This window comes from Papilio machaon, chromosome 2 (assembly GCF_912999745.1).
Source record: "Papilio machaon chromosome 2, ilPapMach1.1, whole genome shotgun sequence".
NCBI classification, from domain to species: domain Eukaryota; kingdom Metazoa; phylum Arthropoda; class Insecta; order Lepidoptera; family Papilionidae; genus Papilio; species Papilio machaon.
This window is the reverse complement of record NC_059987.1, coordinates 1,157,050-1,175,465: the sequence shown is the minus strand read 5'-3', so window position 1 is coordinate 1,175,465 and position 18,416 is coordinate 1,157,050. Positions and strand designations below refer to the sequence as shown.

General features: G+C 33.6%; 1 protein-coding gene across 5 annotated transcripts; it reads right to left on the bottom strand.

Annotated features, from left to right (window-relative positions):
- Positions 1–1,218: 1,218 nt before the first annotated feature.
- LOC106714145 (oxysterol-binding protein-related protein 1) lies at positions 1,219–17,350 on the bottom strand. Of its 5 annotated transcripts, none has more exons than XM_045685327.1 (10): positions 17,271–17,350; positions 9,892–10,082; positions 4,501–4,721; positions 4,103–4,218; positions 3,736–3,878; positions 3,288–3,488; positions 2,806–2,989; positions 2,587–2,703; positions 2,107–2,321; positions 1,219–1,794 (listed from the first exon to the last, which is right to left on the bottom strand). In XM_045685327.1, exons 2-10 carry the CDS (start codon positions 9,924–9,926, stop codon positions 1,686–1,688), a joined length of 1,341 nt encoding a protein of 446 aa, XP_045541283.1. In that variant the 5' UTR covers positions 9,927–10,082; positions 17,271–17,350; the 3' UTR covers positions 1,219–1,685. The 5 variants fall into 5 exon arrangements, with proteins under 5 accessions (XP_045541283.1, XP_045541289.1, XP_045541307.1 ...); XM_045685333.1 differs by having other exon boundaries at positions 17,251–17,333; XM_045685351.1 differs by having other exon boundaries at positions 9,892–10,050; positions 17,271–17,327.
- Positions 17,351–18,416: the final 1,066 nt, after the last annotated feature.

The window sequence follows — 18,416 nt, the reverse complement described above, 5'->3', positions numbered from 1 at the left end:
TTTGCATAATATTTTAAAACCAAAAAGTAACTATCGGAAAGCCGTCAATAAAATGATGATGTTGCCTGCACTTTCGTCTTTCAAATATTCTTTTCGATTGTTCATTTCGAACTATCCAATAATAAAAATTCCTTTTCGGTAATCCTTCTAACGGAGCCCATAAAAATTTTATTATGCAAACAAACAAACTAAAGGTTTACAATCCCTGAGGACGGCGGCCTTTGTTTCTGTGCGAGCGAGACTAATTGTATTTACGCGGGAGTGACAGAGACAGGTAATGCGAGTTCAATGTACGAAATTCTTCGTGCTCCGCGACCGGACTATAGCTACTTTAGTTTCACTTTTGCCCACCGGACCAAATAAGTTTGTCGCACTATACACAGTTATATTTGAACAAATAGTATATTGAATTTAAATTACATGTCATTAATTTAAAAATAAAATTTAATATTTCCCTTTAATCATGCTACTTAATATAAAAATACATATAATGACATTTTATTTTTAATTTTATCAACGTCTAAAAATAAATTTGCACTTTTTATATTTTTTAATTTAAGAATAGCGTTTGATTTATTACAGTGATACATCTTCAACGTTTTTAAATGTAAAAAAGTGATTATTTTAAAATAAAAATTTAATGTTTAATTCTCATCATTGTTATAAAACAAAGATATTATGTTTATTTTTAGGATTTTATCTTAAAAAATTTAAATTGGTCATGATTGTTTGACAGAGCATTATTGAAGTTTTCTGTGGGCCTAGTATGAATGTTTGCGAGAATCACTGACATGACGATCGGATGACAATTGTCACAAATATTCGTGTTAGGTCCACAGCATTTATATACATAAAACCAAGTGTCATTCTGTGCGTATTCGTATAAAAATTAAATGAATTTATGACGGAATTTTATATTCACGTAACTATTTTTGGTATGGATAGAAAATTACATCAGTAAAAAGTAATTTCTCCTTAATAACGAAACCTCAGCTTGGCGTTAGACTGTGGGCTGTTCGTCGTTGGCTGATAAATACCGCGAAGTCAACAATCAAATATTTCCCACAAAACAACACAATAACACTTACTTTTAAATTAGCTAAAATTAGTTAAATTAGTATCGAAATCTCCATCGAACCCTATAAAGTGAATTTAAAAAAAAGTTTTGTACATAAAAATTAAAATAAAATTTTATGCGAAAATGTAATTTATTTTATGATTTTAAAGATTTCTTAAAATGATAAAACATACTCTAATAGGTATGTGTGATTTGCGTATTAAGAACTGTTTTTATTCGACCCCCATTCGACCTGACTCAGATAGATTCTGCTTTTACCACATACCACCCTGGGGTTCTATGTAGATCACTTTATCGATCTCTGTTCTGAACTAATGTATTCTTGTTGTTTATTTCATATGCTACCTGTACTTGTTTTTAGATTAAGCTCACAGTATTTATATACTTTGATTATTGTTGAAGCATTACTTGCTGTCGTATTAACCTTTTATATGTCCACGTCTTTGAGTAAATTGTATATGCATGCTATAACCTTAACATTATTAATATTTGCTCTATAGCATTTATTTACTTTTTATTTGTACATAACAATTATAATTTTAATCTCTACACATTGCTTAGCGACACAAAAATATGATTTTTTTCTACTACATTATTTGCTAAAGAGTTAGAATATATCAACGTCTTTCAAATGCTGGTAGTTGCGGTCCCAGTAACCGCCATTGTACAGCCAGTCCTCCTGCTTCGTGTAAGGGTTCGTGCCTTGACTGAACCATCTGCGCATAATACATCTTTATAAACATTTTTATAATAACAAAATTTGTAAATATTACGCTAATATAGGCTTCCTTGAAAAAGCACAAAAGATGGAATGTTGCGCAGAAATTCGATGTTCGAAATTGGTACTGCTTTCGGATCGTCATTTTGTATAAGAAAAAATTCCATAGAAGTATAACCAGAACAACTTTGATATGGGTGTTAAAAATTTGATAGCTGCGGCTACGGATTTCTCGTGAATCGTGATGTTAAAGTGGGACACATTGCTCAATTGCGCGGCTTCTAACTTCATGTCAGAGTGGAACACATACCTCGGTTGCCAGCCGTCAGCGGATTTCTTGAGCGTCTTTCTGGCGGTGCGCTGCTTGTCTTCGAGGCGTGTCTTCTCCGCAGCAGCGCCGTCAATATCACCCTGCTCCAGCAGGCGCACGTCGGGTCGCAGCCGACTGTCGGTAGGGCACAACTGGCCCTTCAGCTCGCGGTCCAGCTCGTTCAGAGACATCGCGAACTCCGTGAACTGGTAATACTGGAAACAGAGCAATAGACTTATGTTGGTCTGTTCTCACAGTCTGTACCAGAACTAAAGTTGCCTACATTATGTCATAATTATTGAAGAAGAAAACATTATTGTACTATTCCAATAAGTGTATCTATCGTATTTGTATTGTACTAGAAGATTGGTACCCAATTTGAATTTTATTAGAGCATACAGGATCTAAAAAGTGTTAGTTTGAGTGAGTCGGTATAAGGGGTGTCCGAAAAAGTGTTTGTAAATATGTCGTCTTCGTTACCTGTGCGCTATTGCTGGGGCGCGGCGTGGCCTCCCACAGCGTGGTGGAGCCCGGGATGTCGATGTTGTACGACTCGTCAGGCTTTGGCACTTCCTCTGAGTTCTCCGCCTCCTCTGTCTGAATTTAAATAAATACAAATAAATGTGACATGTGAAAATCGCAGTGGTATTGAACATGTTAAGTTAAATGACATATATTTAATTAGTAATTTATACTGACATCTTGTATAGACATGGAGCGGAGTGCACCGACTTTGAAGCTGTTTAGTTTAGCCAACACCTTCTTGGGCGTGTGCGCAGGCTCTGCGGCGGCCTGTTCGCGCGCCCAGCGCTCGTGCGCCGCCGCGCTGCAGCTGCGGATGTACTCCGTCCATTTGCCGTACACGAAACGCAGCTTTTTCTTACTGTAAGCAACAGTTGGAGTAAACTACAAAAAGTGAATCATTTTAATTGTATGACAGTATTTACCTAACAGTCTGCATGCCATTGTACATCATTTAGTTTGTGCGTCATACGGACTGCGGCCCTTTGTTTAAACCAAATATATTATTTATATTGTACTATTTACTTTATGTGTCATTGTGTAATTGTCTGTTTGTGTTGCATTGAATAATTTAATAAAATATTCCATTTAACATCTGTGTTAATTTGGTTTCATCATAAATGAAAGTCGTAATATTAACAAAGGTATTGTGCACGTACTTGGCATCAGTAATAAATCCGTCGACCCTATGCAGGTCACGGTTGTTGAAGCCGGCGGGCTTGAAGACGAGGCTGGCGGCGAGGCCGGCGCCACCGTGGCACGTCACCTCCATAGCGCCGTACTGCTCGATCCACAGCTTTCCCACGATCACGTTGTGCACGCAACAGTTCACGTTGCTCCACGTGTACGCCTCACCCCATCTACACATAACTTGAACTAGTCTAACAAGTCCCTGCATCTAATTATGATGGCAAACCCTTCAGTAAAACAACACGAATCTATCAAAAGTTAACTCCTCTCCTCAACTACCTACATTAGTATCTAATAAGTGAGAATCAAGAACAGATTGGCGATATATCAGTTGAGATAAGGTTCCATCCAATTTTGTCCATCCAAAATTGTTAATGTTGAAACGCTAAAAACTTTGCTATAAATTACAATTTTCACCTAGGCAATTCAACCGTAACATGTCCTTTGGGTTGTATCTCCACACTCTTGCCGCAAAACTTGAGTTTAGGGTGGACAGAGCCGTGGAAGACGAAGTGTGGGCTGTCTGCGTGGAATGCCGATACCGGCGGATGATGCGACACCTGGTGATCAATAAATGTTTTATGTTAAAACGTGGAGTGAAAAAAAAGTATTTTAAGCAAATACGCTTGAAAAATATAAACAAGCAATGCGAAAACTGGGCTATATGTTCATTATTGCTATGAAGAATGCAACAGGCGCAACTAAATATGAACACAACAATGAATATTTGAAAGGGTCCACTTAAAACTAAGCAATACTCAATATTAATTTATATTTGTAGTACCTGTTCACAAACGGCTCTGAACTCTGGCCGCTCGAGCTCATATGTCTCGCCCAGAAGTGGGTTGAAGGGCTTGCCCAGACGCTCCCAGTTCGAAGCCAGCGCGCTCACCGCAAACGCTGTGCACAATAAAATCAATATTTTTAAAATTGTTTAGTATAACCATAATTTTAGTATTCAAAACATCTCTGTTCGGTGTCATTAACAAACGGACGCCGGGTGATCAAAAGAAGCGAGCATAAGTTACCAATTTGGTAAAACCAATGTCCCACAGAAGATAAAGTCACACTCTGTAAGTCGAAGTTAGTAAAATATAATGACATCTTACTAGGAATTCCCCGTCAAATACCTTATATCATGAACTTCTTGTTAAGTCGAAGACTTAATAATCCCTCTCTAACCTGCGATGTACTCCATCCTAGCGACAGGGTCGGTCTGTTCTGCGGCTAGGCGCAACAGGTGCGCGTACTCCAAGTACTCCAGCATGCGCTGCAGGAAGGACAGCGGCTCGTTGAACACCACCGGCATCGTGATCTTGGAAAGCTCTTTGCCCACGCAGTTCTTCAACACCGACCACAGCGAGAAGTCGCCGCGGCTGAACTGTGCCACTGGTAGCGAAGTTCTGTAACACCAGTCCATACCTTATACATGGCCATGATCCCACTTGTTATCAAGTGTTTATATGGTGTACTGATAATGAGCGTCAATTTATAAAAAGCCTATTCATACTTCTAGTTTCAAAATCGGTTTAAGCACTTCATAGAATAAATTTGTAATCAGTTAGTTGTGTCCCACGTGTTTTGCATTTCATGTACTTTAATATTAACGAATTCAACCAGTTTAATGCGTTATGATGTATCCCAAACATATTTTTCAAGTTTTCATTAATTATTGGGTTTTACAATACAAAAAAATTACTTAGAGATCCGAATAACTATTAGCTACACAGAAAGCGGTCAATCATTTTAATAACATCTAAATGTTAAATAATGAAGAAAAATATTACTGTAAAAAGAAGTTAAACAAGTTTAGAAAAATACGTATCTTTCTTATTAAATTCATATTACATCCAGATTCCCTAACTCTCGCACAATGGATCTGTCATCAAGTGCTAAAGTATTGATTGCGTCAATTTGACCTTGATCGGTGAATCCAAGGTTAATTATTGGTAGAAGCTGTACATTTAGTATTATTTAGGTATTTCAAGGTTATTTTAGATTTAATTTAGACTGATAATAGATATTAAAGTAGTATAAAATGTACAAAAGCACGCCGGAGGAATAATTTTAGTACACGGTCCCTTTTCTTCTCACGAAATGATGGGAACGGGAAGTGGATTTGACGAAAGCGTGGATGCATAGTTGCCTATGCGTAGAAATATGCCATTCAGTACGTCCTACGTTGATTAAATGTAGGCAATTCTGGATATCAGTGGGCAGCGGTCACTTCCCTATTTCAGCAAATTCATCGAAAAAAAAATTATGCATTAATTTACTACATTTATTGTATTGTATAAAAATACACAGTAATATATAATTGCACACAGAAGATACTAGAAAACTCTAGAGAACGTTCGTATCGCTCGATTACATTCATCAAGTTCTTTTTAATACGTATTATAACTATGTACAGGGTGTTTTATTCTGGTGCTCATTAATATTACACTGACAAGCTTTAACAGCAACGCACCGTCAAAGCGAATTCTGAAGCGTGATTACGCTCTGGCATGATACAATGACACAGTTTGTGACGTTTAGTTGGGAAATACGAGAGCGATGAAAATAATAAGCAGTGGAAAATTTCTACTTTCCCATTCGAACATATATGCAAATTGGGGATTTTTAAGAATGTGGGAAGAATAAATTATTTATATTGGTGATTGACATTTAATTTTTATTTGCTGAGTGCAACATATCTTCAACAGGCATTCTAAGATATATAGAGTTAACCAGTTTTTGAGTATGCAGCATTTGCAGATTTAATTTATAAATTAACATACGTAATTGAGTTGTAATTTATAATAACTAAATTAATAATTTATAGTAATTCAATGTAAATATGTACTCAATAGCATTACTGAGGCAACGCTACGAGTGGTAGGAGCTAGGGGATAGGGGGCTGCGAGGCCTAGGGGCGCGTTCAAGGCCGCACCGCGATCGATACGCCCCGCCCGGGATGCTGTTTGCCCTCCAAACGCCGTTTGAAGTGGATATAACATTCATCACGGTAATGTAGGAGTAATGTTTTTCTCGACCATTATTTACGTACAAATCTTATTTTGATCTAATCGTAAAAAGGGTTTACGGTCTCAAGTCGCCATGTTAGTTTAGGTGAAATGTTTTAAACATCCTGTATAATAGGAATTAAAAATATATTACTATATAGTTTTATTACTTTACAGTGTTGTGTTAATTATTGAGATATAATTAAGTTCATATTCTTGGGATTTAGTAAAAAATTATCCATTCAAAGTTTCTTGTGAACGTACATACATAATGATTTAAATATGTTTTGTTACATATCATTTCACTGCTATTTCACATGTCACTTATTAATAGATTCTACAAAACATATCAAAATAATAGTTTTTTTTTTAACAGTAGGTGAGTGAAAAAAAATTAAAAATGAAAAAGTAAAAAGTTCTCAGCGTAATGTAAAATTCAAGAAGCAATTTGGTAGCAACGAATGTTTACTAGTCGCAGTTTATATTAATTTCCGCAAAGTTAATCTGCACAAGTTTCCCCCGGGACTCCTTTTCCTTCTCTCTCCGTCGCCCAACTGAAACGCCGCACTCAACATTACGTAGCTGTATAACCGTACAACTCACTTAATTAACACAACTTTTTTCGTTTTACTTAGAATTTAATACAGACTACGTTGTTTTATTGTTCTTATTTTTAAGGATAATACAGGTCGTTGTCAAGTATTATTGAAAAAAAATGCTTATTATCCCACTAAGATTATTTATTATTATTATTTTTTCTCTTTATTTTTGTAGGGACTTTGGTTCTTATGAACATGTCAATCCCATAGAAAACAACTTACAATATCATTACAAATACATTTACAAGAAAATAACAACAAAAAAAAGAGCAAATAATGATAACAAGAAAAAGTATTTACAATTTTATAAGGCCTTCAACAGCATGCTGCGGACTCCGTCTGCTAGGTCCGACAATGGTTGGGCCAAAGCAAACAGAAGTTCGCCAACATTGAGTCTCGACAAATTGTGCTTTCTAAATAATTCTCTTCTCTACTCCTCGTTCACGATACACTCAGCAACTAGTTTATTGTTAAAAAAAGCTAAAAACAATTTAAAAGATTGATAAAGTACAATCATAATAAAGAACGTCACTATCAAATTCCACAACTCTTTGAAGAGTTAAATTTTAAAAAGTTTAGAATGTTATCTTCAATATGACAATTTGTTTTATGTAATCACTTACGATACAGATTATTTAGTCTTTATATATAAAAGAAAGTCGTGTTAGTTACACTATTTATAACTCAAGATCGGTCGAACTGATTTAGCTGAAAATTGATGGGGAGGTAGCTTAGAACTAGGAGACGGACATAGGAACTTTTTTATCTTGTGTGCATTTTTTTTATTCCGCACGGACGGAGTCGCGGGTAAAAGCTAGTTAACAATAAAAACAAGCGTCATAAAGAGACATCGCTTTCCGTAGTAATTCAACGGCTATTAAGAACACTGGCACAATTAAGAATTTATAGCCGCGTCAAAATGAAGTGCTGATGTATTTTATGGTTTACGATAAACATTGGTTATTGCTCTTTTCTAGGTTAGGTGCTTTACAAAACTTTATTTAAGCTCTCATAAAATATTTGCCATTTTTGTCTAGTCAATAAATTAAGCTAAATTTTGAATTGAAACTATGTATAGGTATACATTTTTACTGATTTTTATAAAAAATTATCTGTAATACACTTTGTAATCCACACCATTTATGTAATTTATTTCTTTGAATTACGGAAGTAGGAACATTTATCCTGAAGAATGATATTTCGTAAAAAGGGACAAGGCCGACAATTTTATTCGTTGCCCAAAAATATCCTTGACCCAAAAACGTAATACGAAAATTGGGGTACTCTTTCTTACCTGTTTAATAAATTGGGTTGAACGAATAGCAAAAAGTTATTTACTTTTACCTAAATAACTAACAAGGATTAAAAATCAACTATATACAAATCCTCTTTTAATTTTTTCAACCTACATTTTTAATGACGTTAGTCAAATTGAAACAATATTGTAAAATTGTCACCTTAGCATATAAATATTAACTTAGCGACTTTTAAACAATAATCAAAATTACAGCACTACTCTCATATTCTCGAACAATATTTTTTTCGTAACAAACGACTAAGTAATTGTGATAAATGCGATTATAATAAACCTAATTATAATTAATTTCATTTAAAAATATATATTCTTTATCTACATATTTTAAATGAGTCATTAACTATAGGTTTCTGAGACCGAAATCTCTGTTTAAAACATATTGCTATCTATGTTTTGTCAAAGATAATAATAGGGATGATTTTATGTTTTATACAGAGATGTTGGTCTCAGAAACGGACGGTAAGTCAACTAAAATTTTATAAGAATGCATATATAGGTTAGTTTACAGATTGTGCTGCTTCAACTTGAAATTATTAAGCTACTGTAGTGATAACACTGTCCACAAAGTTCACTTTATTTAGAAAAATTTCGTGTACATCATAAAGTGAGTAACTACAGGCCCAGTGATGTGAAACTCGAACCGCAGACTTGTGGGCAGATCGATAGCGTGTTTTAGTACTGGGGAAATTACCCTAACCTTTGAAACCTGACACTAATGCAGTGGAAAACAAGTAGAAGTTGGAATTTTTTTTATAGCTATAGATATGAAAAATGATTAATTGCATTTATTTTTCTCCGACGAATAATAAAGTAATTATTAGGTATATTTAAATTGACATAATACATATTTTATATAATTTTAGGGTAAAAAAAAATCGTGTATAGGGTAAAAAAATACAGTGAACTTTTATTTAACTTATCCCTCTCAGCCTCAAGTTTAAATCCTCGAAAGCTAACAAATTGAGTGTCTTTTAGCGGAAATAACACCATTTGGAAAACTTCCTTAATGAGAGAGCAAACACCTCCCCGGGCTACGTATTGATCCCGTACCGCGGCCTTGAAGCTCTCAAAGGTACTGTACTGGTACATCATACATAAATACTACTAGTAAGTGTGGAGACATTGTTGCGGTTCACAAGTAGTTGGTGCTAAAGGAAAACTTTAAGGATTCAATTCTTGTAAATTTAATTTTAATAATTTCAATGAGAATTCAAAGAAAAATTCGTATACCTCAATTAAAATTAATAATAGAATATTTACAAGAAGTTATTTTTGCCGCTTTTCTTTTAAAGTAGATAAAATGTGGCAAAGAAAAGGTTTCTTTATATAAAATATTTCTAAGATTACAGAACTTCTAGTGTCCTGTGAGATTGCTACGCGGGTAAGACGACGTCTCACAGGAAAACTTTTCAGTATTGATCCATGCTCGGAATAAATATTTCTCTTGTCAATTGCGCCGCAGTAAATGTAACAACCACTTTCGTGTTACATTTAAAATGTTAAATTTTATTGCATACTAAACCTAGATTTAATTTTTAATTACTAATGTTTTTAGTAATTCCAGGAGTGAACAAATACTGTCAGTATTCCATATGCTAAGTGATTTGTTATCAAAATTACACAAATAGCAAAACTTACATTAATATTTACATACCTGTATTTGTATACCCCGTCAACATTATCTTCCATCTTACAACAAGCAACACCTTCTCACTCTCTTCTCTTCTCTTCTCTTTGTTATCTATACCAAACTATTGTCGAAACACTGTTTGCAAAACTTTTACAAAACAATAACTGTTCAATGTCACTTACGCTATTTTATATCCATATTATTATTTAATTTAACTGGAAATTAAATAACAAAATTATATGAGTGTCGTAGTAAAAAACTAAAAAATGACTAGAAACATATCAAATGTGCGTTTTGTGAAATATCTAAAAATAGTTATAACTTAGGACCGTTACAATTCCGAGGTAAAACCAGGGTAACTTGAATGAGAACTATAAAAAAACAAAAAGCCTCTGCAGATTCTTACTACAAGACTGGTTACAAAAACCTACTTTTAATAGGCCAAGATATTTTTTTAACAACCGACCATTTTTAATACTAACAAAATCAAATAACATACATGTATATTAGTAGCAAGTAAAGCCATCAAAAAAAGTAAAATCTTCTTTAAAACTACGGTAAAACTTGAATAGAAGCGACGTAGTACGTAATGGGAACAGCGTGTTTTTAGGTCATCTCATTGTAAAGCTCATCTCGTGATGAGAGGATGATTTTTAAATGGACATCACAACTAAGAGAAGGTACGCTATTTCATTTTAGTTTTCGAAATTTCAAATGTTAACGATTTAAATTTTTCTTGATATTAGAAGTACTAGTAACCGAATAGCATATATGAATGAATAAACTGTTGGAGTAGTATAATCTGCTTAGACGCTGAGATGTGCACTGGCTGTTTTAGTTTTATAAGAGTGTACGTCAGTTATGTGTCAAGCATTTATATAGTCTTTCAAGAATAAATTTTCCCATGTAAACGTGTGTTCTTCATCAGGTTATGGGCCCAGAAACGCAATATTATCAGGTTATGGGTAAATAATATAAAACGTTTACATAATGACGGCTCAATCAGTGCGAATAGAGTTACTGGATAAAGAGAATTATGAAACGTGGAAAATACAAGTTCAAGCATTGTTAACGAAGACGGAAGGTTGGGAATACGTAAGTGGGAAAAATGTGAGACCGTGTTCAACACCAGGTAATGAAAAATTATTAGATGATTGGTTAGCTGCAGATGAAAAGGCGAAGGCAGATCTGATTTTGTCTATTAGTCCGAGTGAGTTAAAGCACGTAAGAGGGTGCATAACTGCACGAGAGGTGTGGTTGAAACTCGAGTCTATATATGCATCTAAAGGACCTGCACGTAAAGCAATTTTATTGAAACAGTTAACATTACATCGTATGCAAGAGGGCGAGGATGTGCGTGAACACATTTCAAAATTCATGGACGCTGTAGATAAACTGAATGATATTGGAATCGAAATACATCGAGATTTGTTATCAATATTATTGTTATATAGTTTACCAGCAAGTTATGATAACTTTAGATGCGCAATGGAATCCCGCGATGATTTACCTACGGTGGATATATTAAAGATAAAAATTTTGGAAGAGGATAGCTCGAGGCGACAGAGTAATAATTCTATTGAAATACAAGGAGCTATGTATGCTAAGAGAAATGGGACGAGACATAAGTCATTCAAGAACGTCAATACCGTATCTAATTCCGGTGGTACATTCAAGTACAAATGTTACAAATGTCATAATTATGGTCATAAAGCTAGTGATTGCAAAATAAAGAAGAAAAATTATGAGATAGGATGTGTAACTGAAGAACAAAACAATTATGAAACGTTTAATTGTAATGGTTTACCAAGTAATTTAATAAGCAATTCTTTTATTTTAGATAGTGGGTGCACATCTCATCTCTGCAAAGATCCTGAAATTTTTGGTAAAGGGGTTTTTCCGTATACTGCAAAATTAAACTTAGCTAGTAATCTGTCGACAAATGTCAAAGGTAAGGGTGATATAAATTTCGTAGCTTCAAATGATCGAGACAAACGTCAAATTCTGCTTCGCGATACTTTGTACGTTCCCAATTTAAGAAGTAATTTAATTTCAGTTGCCAAAATTACTGAAAATGGTCATAATGTTCTTTTTAAACGTGATGTTGCTTATGTCACTGACAACAAAGGCATTATTAAAATGACAGCTGATCGTGTGGGTAACTTATACAGAGTGAGAGAAGTGAAAAATAGAATGAATGACGCGTTAGTTGCTACGAATGTGGATGTACGTTTGTGGCATGAGCGTATGGGTCATTTAAATGCACGAGATCTTATGAAATTACTGAATACTTACGGATTTGATGTAAAGACAGAGGATATGAATGTATTATATGACTGTGAAACATGTACGAAGGGAAAAATGACTGCACTACCGTTCTTGAAGACGAGAGGCCCTTGTAATACTAAATTAATGATTGTCCATTCGGACGTGGTTGGACCAATGAGAACCGAATCTCTAGGTGGAGCAAAGTACTTCGTTACTTTTATAGATGACAGTACACGTTGGTGTGAAGTGTACTTGCTCAGTAAGAAAAGTGAAGTATTAAACGCGTTTAAAACGTATAAAACTTTTATTGAAAAACAATCTGGTATGAAAATTAAAGCTCTTCAGTCTGACAACGGTGGCGAATACTGCAACAAAGAATTCGATGTCTTTCTAAGGACAGAAGGAATTCAACGTCGTTTGACGGTAGCACATACACCTCAAATGAATTCTGTAAGTGAGCGTATGAATCGTACTCTCACAGAGATGGCGAGATGCATGTTGTTATCTTCGGGACTGTCTAGTTGTTTTTGGGCTGAAGCTGTGGCAACTGCCTGCCATATTAGAAATCGCTGTCCGACGAATACTTTTAATGGTGACACGCCGTATAACATGTGGTATGGAGAACCAGCTAATATTGAGTACATGCGATGTTTTGGTTCTAAATGTTTTATTTTAGACAAGACGCCTAATAAAGATAAGTTTGTCGCACGTGTTCGAGAAGGCATAATGGTGGGATACCCACGAACTTCTAAAGGATATCGAATTTGGATACCAGATGAACATAAAGTGGTTATTGCACGAGACGTGAAATTCCAAGAAAATCATATTACCAAAATCCATGAAATTTGCAGAAGTAAAGAAAGCAATGTAGGTGGAAATGAGATTATCGAAAAGGATAAGAAATCAAGTGATGAATCGATCGTTGATATAGTATTCAATAAAGAGACGATATGTGATGATATTGAAATTGATCATGAAAATAATATAAATGATAACAATGATCATGGCGATGCAAGTGAAAATGCAACTGGTGGAACAAATGAGATTATTTTAAAAAGAATGCCTGGAAGACCGAAAATACAAAGAGGTCAACGTGGAAGGCCTAAGAAGTTATATAATGTTAGAGAAACCAGTCAAGAAGTTAATCAAAATGAAATGACAGAAAATACAACAACGCAATATGATCAAGAAGACAGTGAAAGGCTTTATGAAAATGAACATTTTGCTGGAGCTATAGAAATATCTATAGATGAAGCTTTAACGGGTGACGAACGTGAAGGTTGGATGGAAGCTATTTCGTCAGAAGTTCAAAGTCTAACTAAAAATAATAATTTTAAGATTATTTTGAAGCCTAACAACTGTGATGTTGTAGGATATCGCTATGTGTCTTAATAAAGAAATCGGTAGCTACATCGTCGATGGAAGCTGAATATTTGAGGAAGCTGAATACATGAGCCTGGCAGAATATATATGAAAGAGAGTATATATTTGAATAGCTTATTAGCTGATGTAGGTTTGGATGAACTTGCTAAAGTGGTGATGCATATTGACATTAGAGGTGCGATTTGTTTGGCTGAATTTCCTAAACGTAGTGTACGTCCTGTACGTAGTGTTATGAAGGAAAAATATATAACCTTAAGGCATCTGTCAACCGATTTAATGATAGCTATATCCAAACATTTACTTTGTGTAAAAGGTTTAGGGCTCGTAGATAATGCAGATTAAAGGGGGCGTGTTGGAGTAGTATAATCTGCTTAGACGCTGAGATGTGCACTGGCTGTTTTAGTTTTATAAGAGTGTACGTCAGTTATGTGTCAAGCATTTATATAGTCTTTCAAGAATAAATTTTCCCATGTAAACGTGTGTTCTTCATCATAAACGAGATATAATTTTAGTCGCATCTCCTTTGTAATTAAGAAACCTTACTTTTTTAGCCTTTCTCTTGTCAATGAAAATATTAAAAAAAATATTTACTTATTCTGTAGGTTAATAATTTAAATATTCTGATGGATCTATTTGAGCTCGTCTCATCTTAGCCCCCTTGTCACGTTTTAATGAAATCGCAGTGTCAAAGTGTCCTAAATTCGTGACTGAAATTTAAATTAGCTTATGAAGTTGCTTTTGATATATTTGGAGATTCACTTTACACATTAATTAAGTCTATCTTATTTAAGTTTAAGTGAATAATTTCACGTACGCATTTAATTTTTTTTTATTAAAATTACGTTTTAGTAAAGAAGGACAATGTTCGAACTTATGAAAAAATATCATACCAACTTATGAAAAAGTAATCGTTGCTAAAATGCTGTTATTCAAATACAGATAGTAGTTTTCCAAACCTATGATTTATAATCAAAAATAGATAATAACAAATTTTTTCTATTTAAAAATAAAAACTTTTTACAATTTAAACAAAAGAATAAATCGCAACATGCCATTCACAAAAGCCATTAGAAGGAATGTTAAAAAATAAATAAAAGTACCTGAGCAACCAACAGGTCGGCAAAGGTTGGCTTGGCGTAGAGCCAGAATTGGCGGGTCGATATGTCGGGGTTATACGAACACTGAATACACGACTATTTTACATCAGACTAGCAGACAGTTTGCGAATTACCCTGTTGATTCGAACTACGAGTGGGGTCTGTACTGTTTCTATGTTGCACAGGTTTTTATTAAGCATTTATTTTACGAGCTTATTCGTCTGAGTGCTCTTGTTTTATTTATTTTTCGTATGTGAAAAACTCGAGTAGTATTCAAGTTAATCTATAATGTTGTCTGACAATTTTATTCAGAAAACATTTTCTCAAATGCCATTGATAAAAAAAATAATGTTTTTCTAAAAATGTACATATATAATTGTAAAAATGGCTTTAACTTAGTAATCAAAATTTCATTATATATAAAAATAATACATTACATTCCTGTTTTGTTATATTATTATTATTACTCTATATACAAGTTACGTTACTATTTTTCCTCGAATTTTTCGCATAAGCTTTAGGTTCCATTAAATTATAAAATGTTTTAAAAGCACACTTAAAACTTCTGAACTTTATCTTGAAAATATTAATGGGATCTAAAGTAGATAAAGGGTTTTTATAACTGTGACATAATTTTCATAAGATGACAAGGCGGTCTTCCAAGCTTTGAACTTAATCTGTACTGGAACTTTAAGTAACGTGACCATGCATAAATTAATATTCGTAATAATAACGTTATTTCAACATAACATAATTAATAACATTTTTGTTTCAAATATAATTCTATATTTTTATGTTTGCTTTGTTATGATGGCTTTTTATATATCTATAAATTTTAAAGGTACAAGAAATTACATCATGGACATATTAAATATTAAATAAAAATAGCTCACTATAAAATATTACTATATATATTTTACTAATATTATAAATGCGAATGTTTGGATGTATGTTAGAAGGTATCACCAGAACGGTTCAACGGATCTTGATGAAATTTGGCACAGATGTAGAACATACTCTGGAAGAATAGACTACTTATTAAGTTTTTTTAATTGTTGTAATTCCGCGCGGTCGTGGTTGCGGGCGACATCCACTAAAAGTCGTAAAACAAGATTTGTATAATTAAAATGAACAATGCGGTAAAAACAAAACACTGTATAAAGTAGGTCAATTTTATAGAAGAACCTTCTAAAGCTACCTGTGCTTGGAGCTGCGCCAATAAACATGCAACATACATACTGTTTTCAATTAAAGTTTCTACCTGAAAATAAAGCAATTAAAAAAAAACCAAATGTAATGATAATGAACTAATTAAAAATACATTTTGTTTTTGGTTCACCAGTGAGTTGAGTTAAAAACTGAATATTTTTTTTTAAATTAATACCCGGTAGTACATAAGCGGTATTTATTTTCACGGTATTATTCTGATAAAACCTTGTTTTAACATTGAATATATTATACTAATATTAAATATCGTCTTAAGGATCCTTCGATGAAGCTCTCGGGGACTGAAAACCACTTGCGCAGAGAGCTGATTGAATCACCACTTTATTTAAAATATTCACTTGATCTTAAGTGATGAAAAAAAAATATTTAGTTAATTTTTATAGTTACGGTATCTTTAACTATAATGAAAGTCTTGCAAATCTATTTAAAAGCATGTTCAAGTAGAGAAGTCCAAGTTCAAATACTGAAGAAAAGCACACGCCGACTTATGCCGATGGCTAACGCATATGCACTTACTTGCTGAGCCGGGTTGTTAAGTAAACAGTCTTATTTCACAGCAGAATATGCTAATGATTTTATAACCTTCAAATCTTCATGGTTGTTATTTATCGAACGTAATTATACAATACTTCAAATAATTTAAATATAGTAAGTCATTAAAAATGTAATGGGTAATTATTTTATATATTGTTATATTTGTTCTTTTTTAACTTGTCGGCCGCAACAGGATAGATTGAACCCATTACGGTTCAATTAAGCACGACATCTAAGTGACCCGAGGCGCAGCGACGTACCCTCTACTTATATTTAACTAAATACATATATTTTTATGTAATACATACATATATGTATGTATATGTTTGCAGCGTTATGTAAAGCAATGATAACGTTATATATTAAATAATTACAAAACTTTCGAATTACTATGCTATATACTTAATGAACTTTTGATGTTATATTTTGCCATATCTTTTTAATTTAGTGATATCAACAACTTTGCGATTACGATAATATTGGATAGCTTTAATGAGTTGGTCTCTAAAAGATAACAAATCGTTTAATTCTTTGACGAAATAATAAGGCGTAGTATTGTAAATTATGTCACTTTAGATTGAATAAAATAATTAAAGATTAATCTGTTATAAATCTTTGAATATATTAGTAAACGTTTATAGTAAAGCACGCAAAGAAAATGTATTTTATATTCTTAGAAGTGTATGTACTTGTTTGCAAATATACGGTTACTTTAACTTCAAAGTGGAATTAAGTTGAAAGCTTTACTTAACATTTCGTTACATATATCAAGGCTCATAGAATTTTATAATGTTTGATTGAATAAGAAACAGTTATTTCACAAAAATAATCGTCAAAATGATTAACAGTGAACTGAAAAACAAAAATCGATTACGTAACCAGACGTCCACTCACGATTTTTTGTGTCATATGTGAAATGACTCATGAACGCGACAAATACAATCACACTCGGCCAGCGCTGCGGCGCAACTGACTGATATTCTAGCCAGAATCCCGAGACAGGGTGTCACCATCCCCTTGCCCCCACTCTGCGAGTCTGCGACGTTCCATACCGACTACTCCCCGCAAGACCCTACTGGCGCCCAAGTTGGGCCCCGAAGAAAGCTACGGTAAAATTATGTGTCTTTAGCACTTTGCAAATTACTATTACTTGGCCATTCTTGAAGTTTACTTACATATATAAGTTATATGTATAATATTATTAGTTCATTTAATAAATAGATTTTCTACTATTGAATAATAGGGATGAATAAGTCAGGCTGTTTCGCCCCGTCTCCAAAATAATCACAATTTTCTCAGAATTATCAAAAAGCTTAAGTTAACTAATTAACTTAACTTATATCAAAATGTATCTGAACATAGGCGGTATTTTCTTTTATGTAACGTATATATTTGTCTTTCCAATAAAATAAAATAACAACTAGAAAAAAAAAGCGCGCTACTTATGCTTTATGACCAAGAATAAAACAGAGACAAGTTTTAACGATCGGTTCGAAGCAGCGACAAAGGTGTTCGATTGCAAAGCTTAACGACGATAGGCATAAAAACGTGATCTAAAGATGTGTTTGCTCCAAATCGAGTTCAATGTGTTGTTGTGCACAGCTTAGAACGTGTATAGAAAATCGATGCTGTAACCATAACGTTTTATTGGCCATCTAGAGCATTACAACATGAAAATATCTAGTTTTAAGGTAGTGGGTAAGTTGCAAGGGTAAATAAAAAGCTACATGTACTACGCCGTAGCTGTTCGTAGACTGTAGTTCAGTAGCGGACTAGTTTATCTATACTAAAATTATTTTGAGGAGATTTGATTGTTTTGTGGCATTGAATAGGCTCCGAAACTACTCATCCGATTTGAAAAATTCCTACACTATTTAACTATACCCGGGTGACACGGGATATATTTTTAACAGGTGTATTTATGACAAGAGTTTATTTTTTATTTTATATAAGTTTACGAATTTTTTTTTTAATTTAACTACAAGTCATCGTGTTTAAAATAAATACAGATTAATTTCGATGACTACTATTAATAAATTG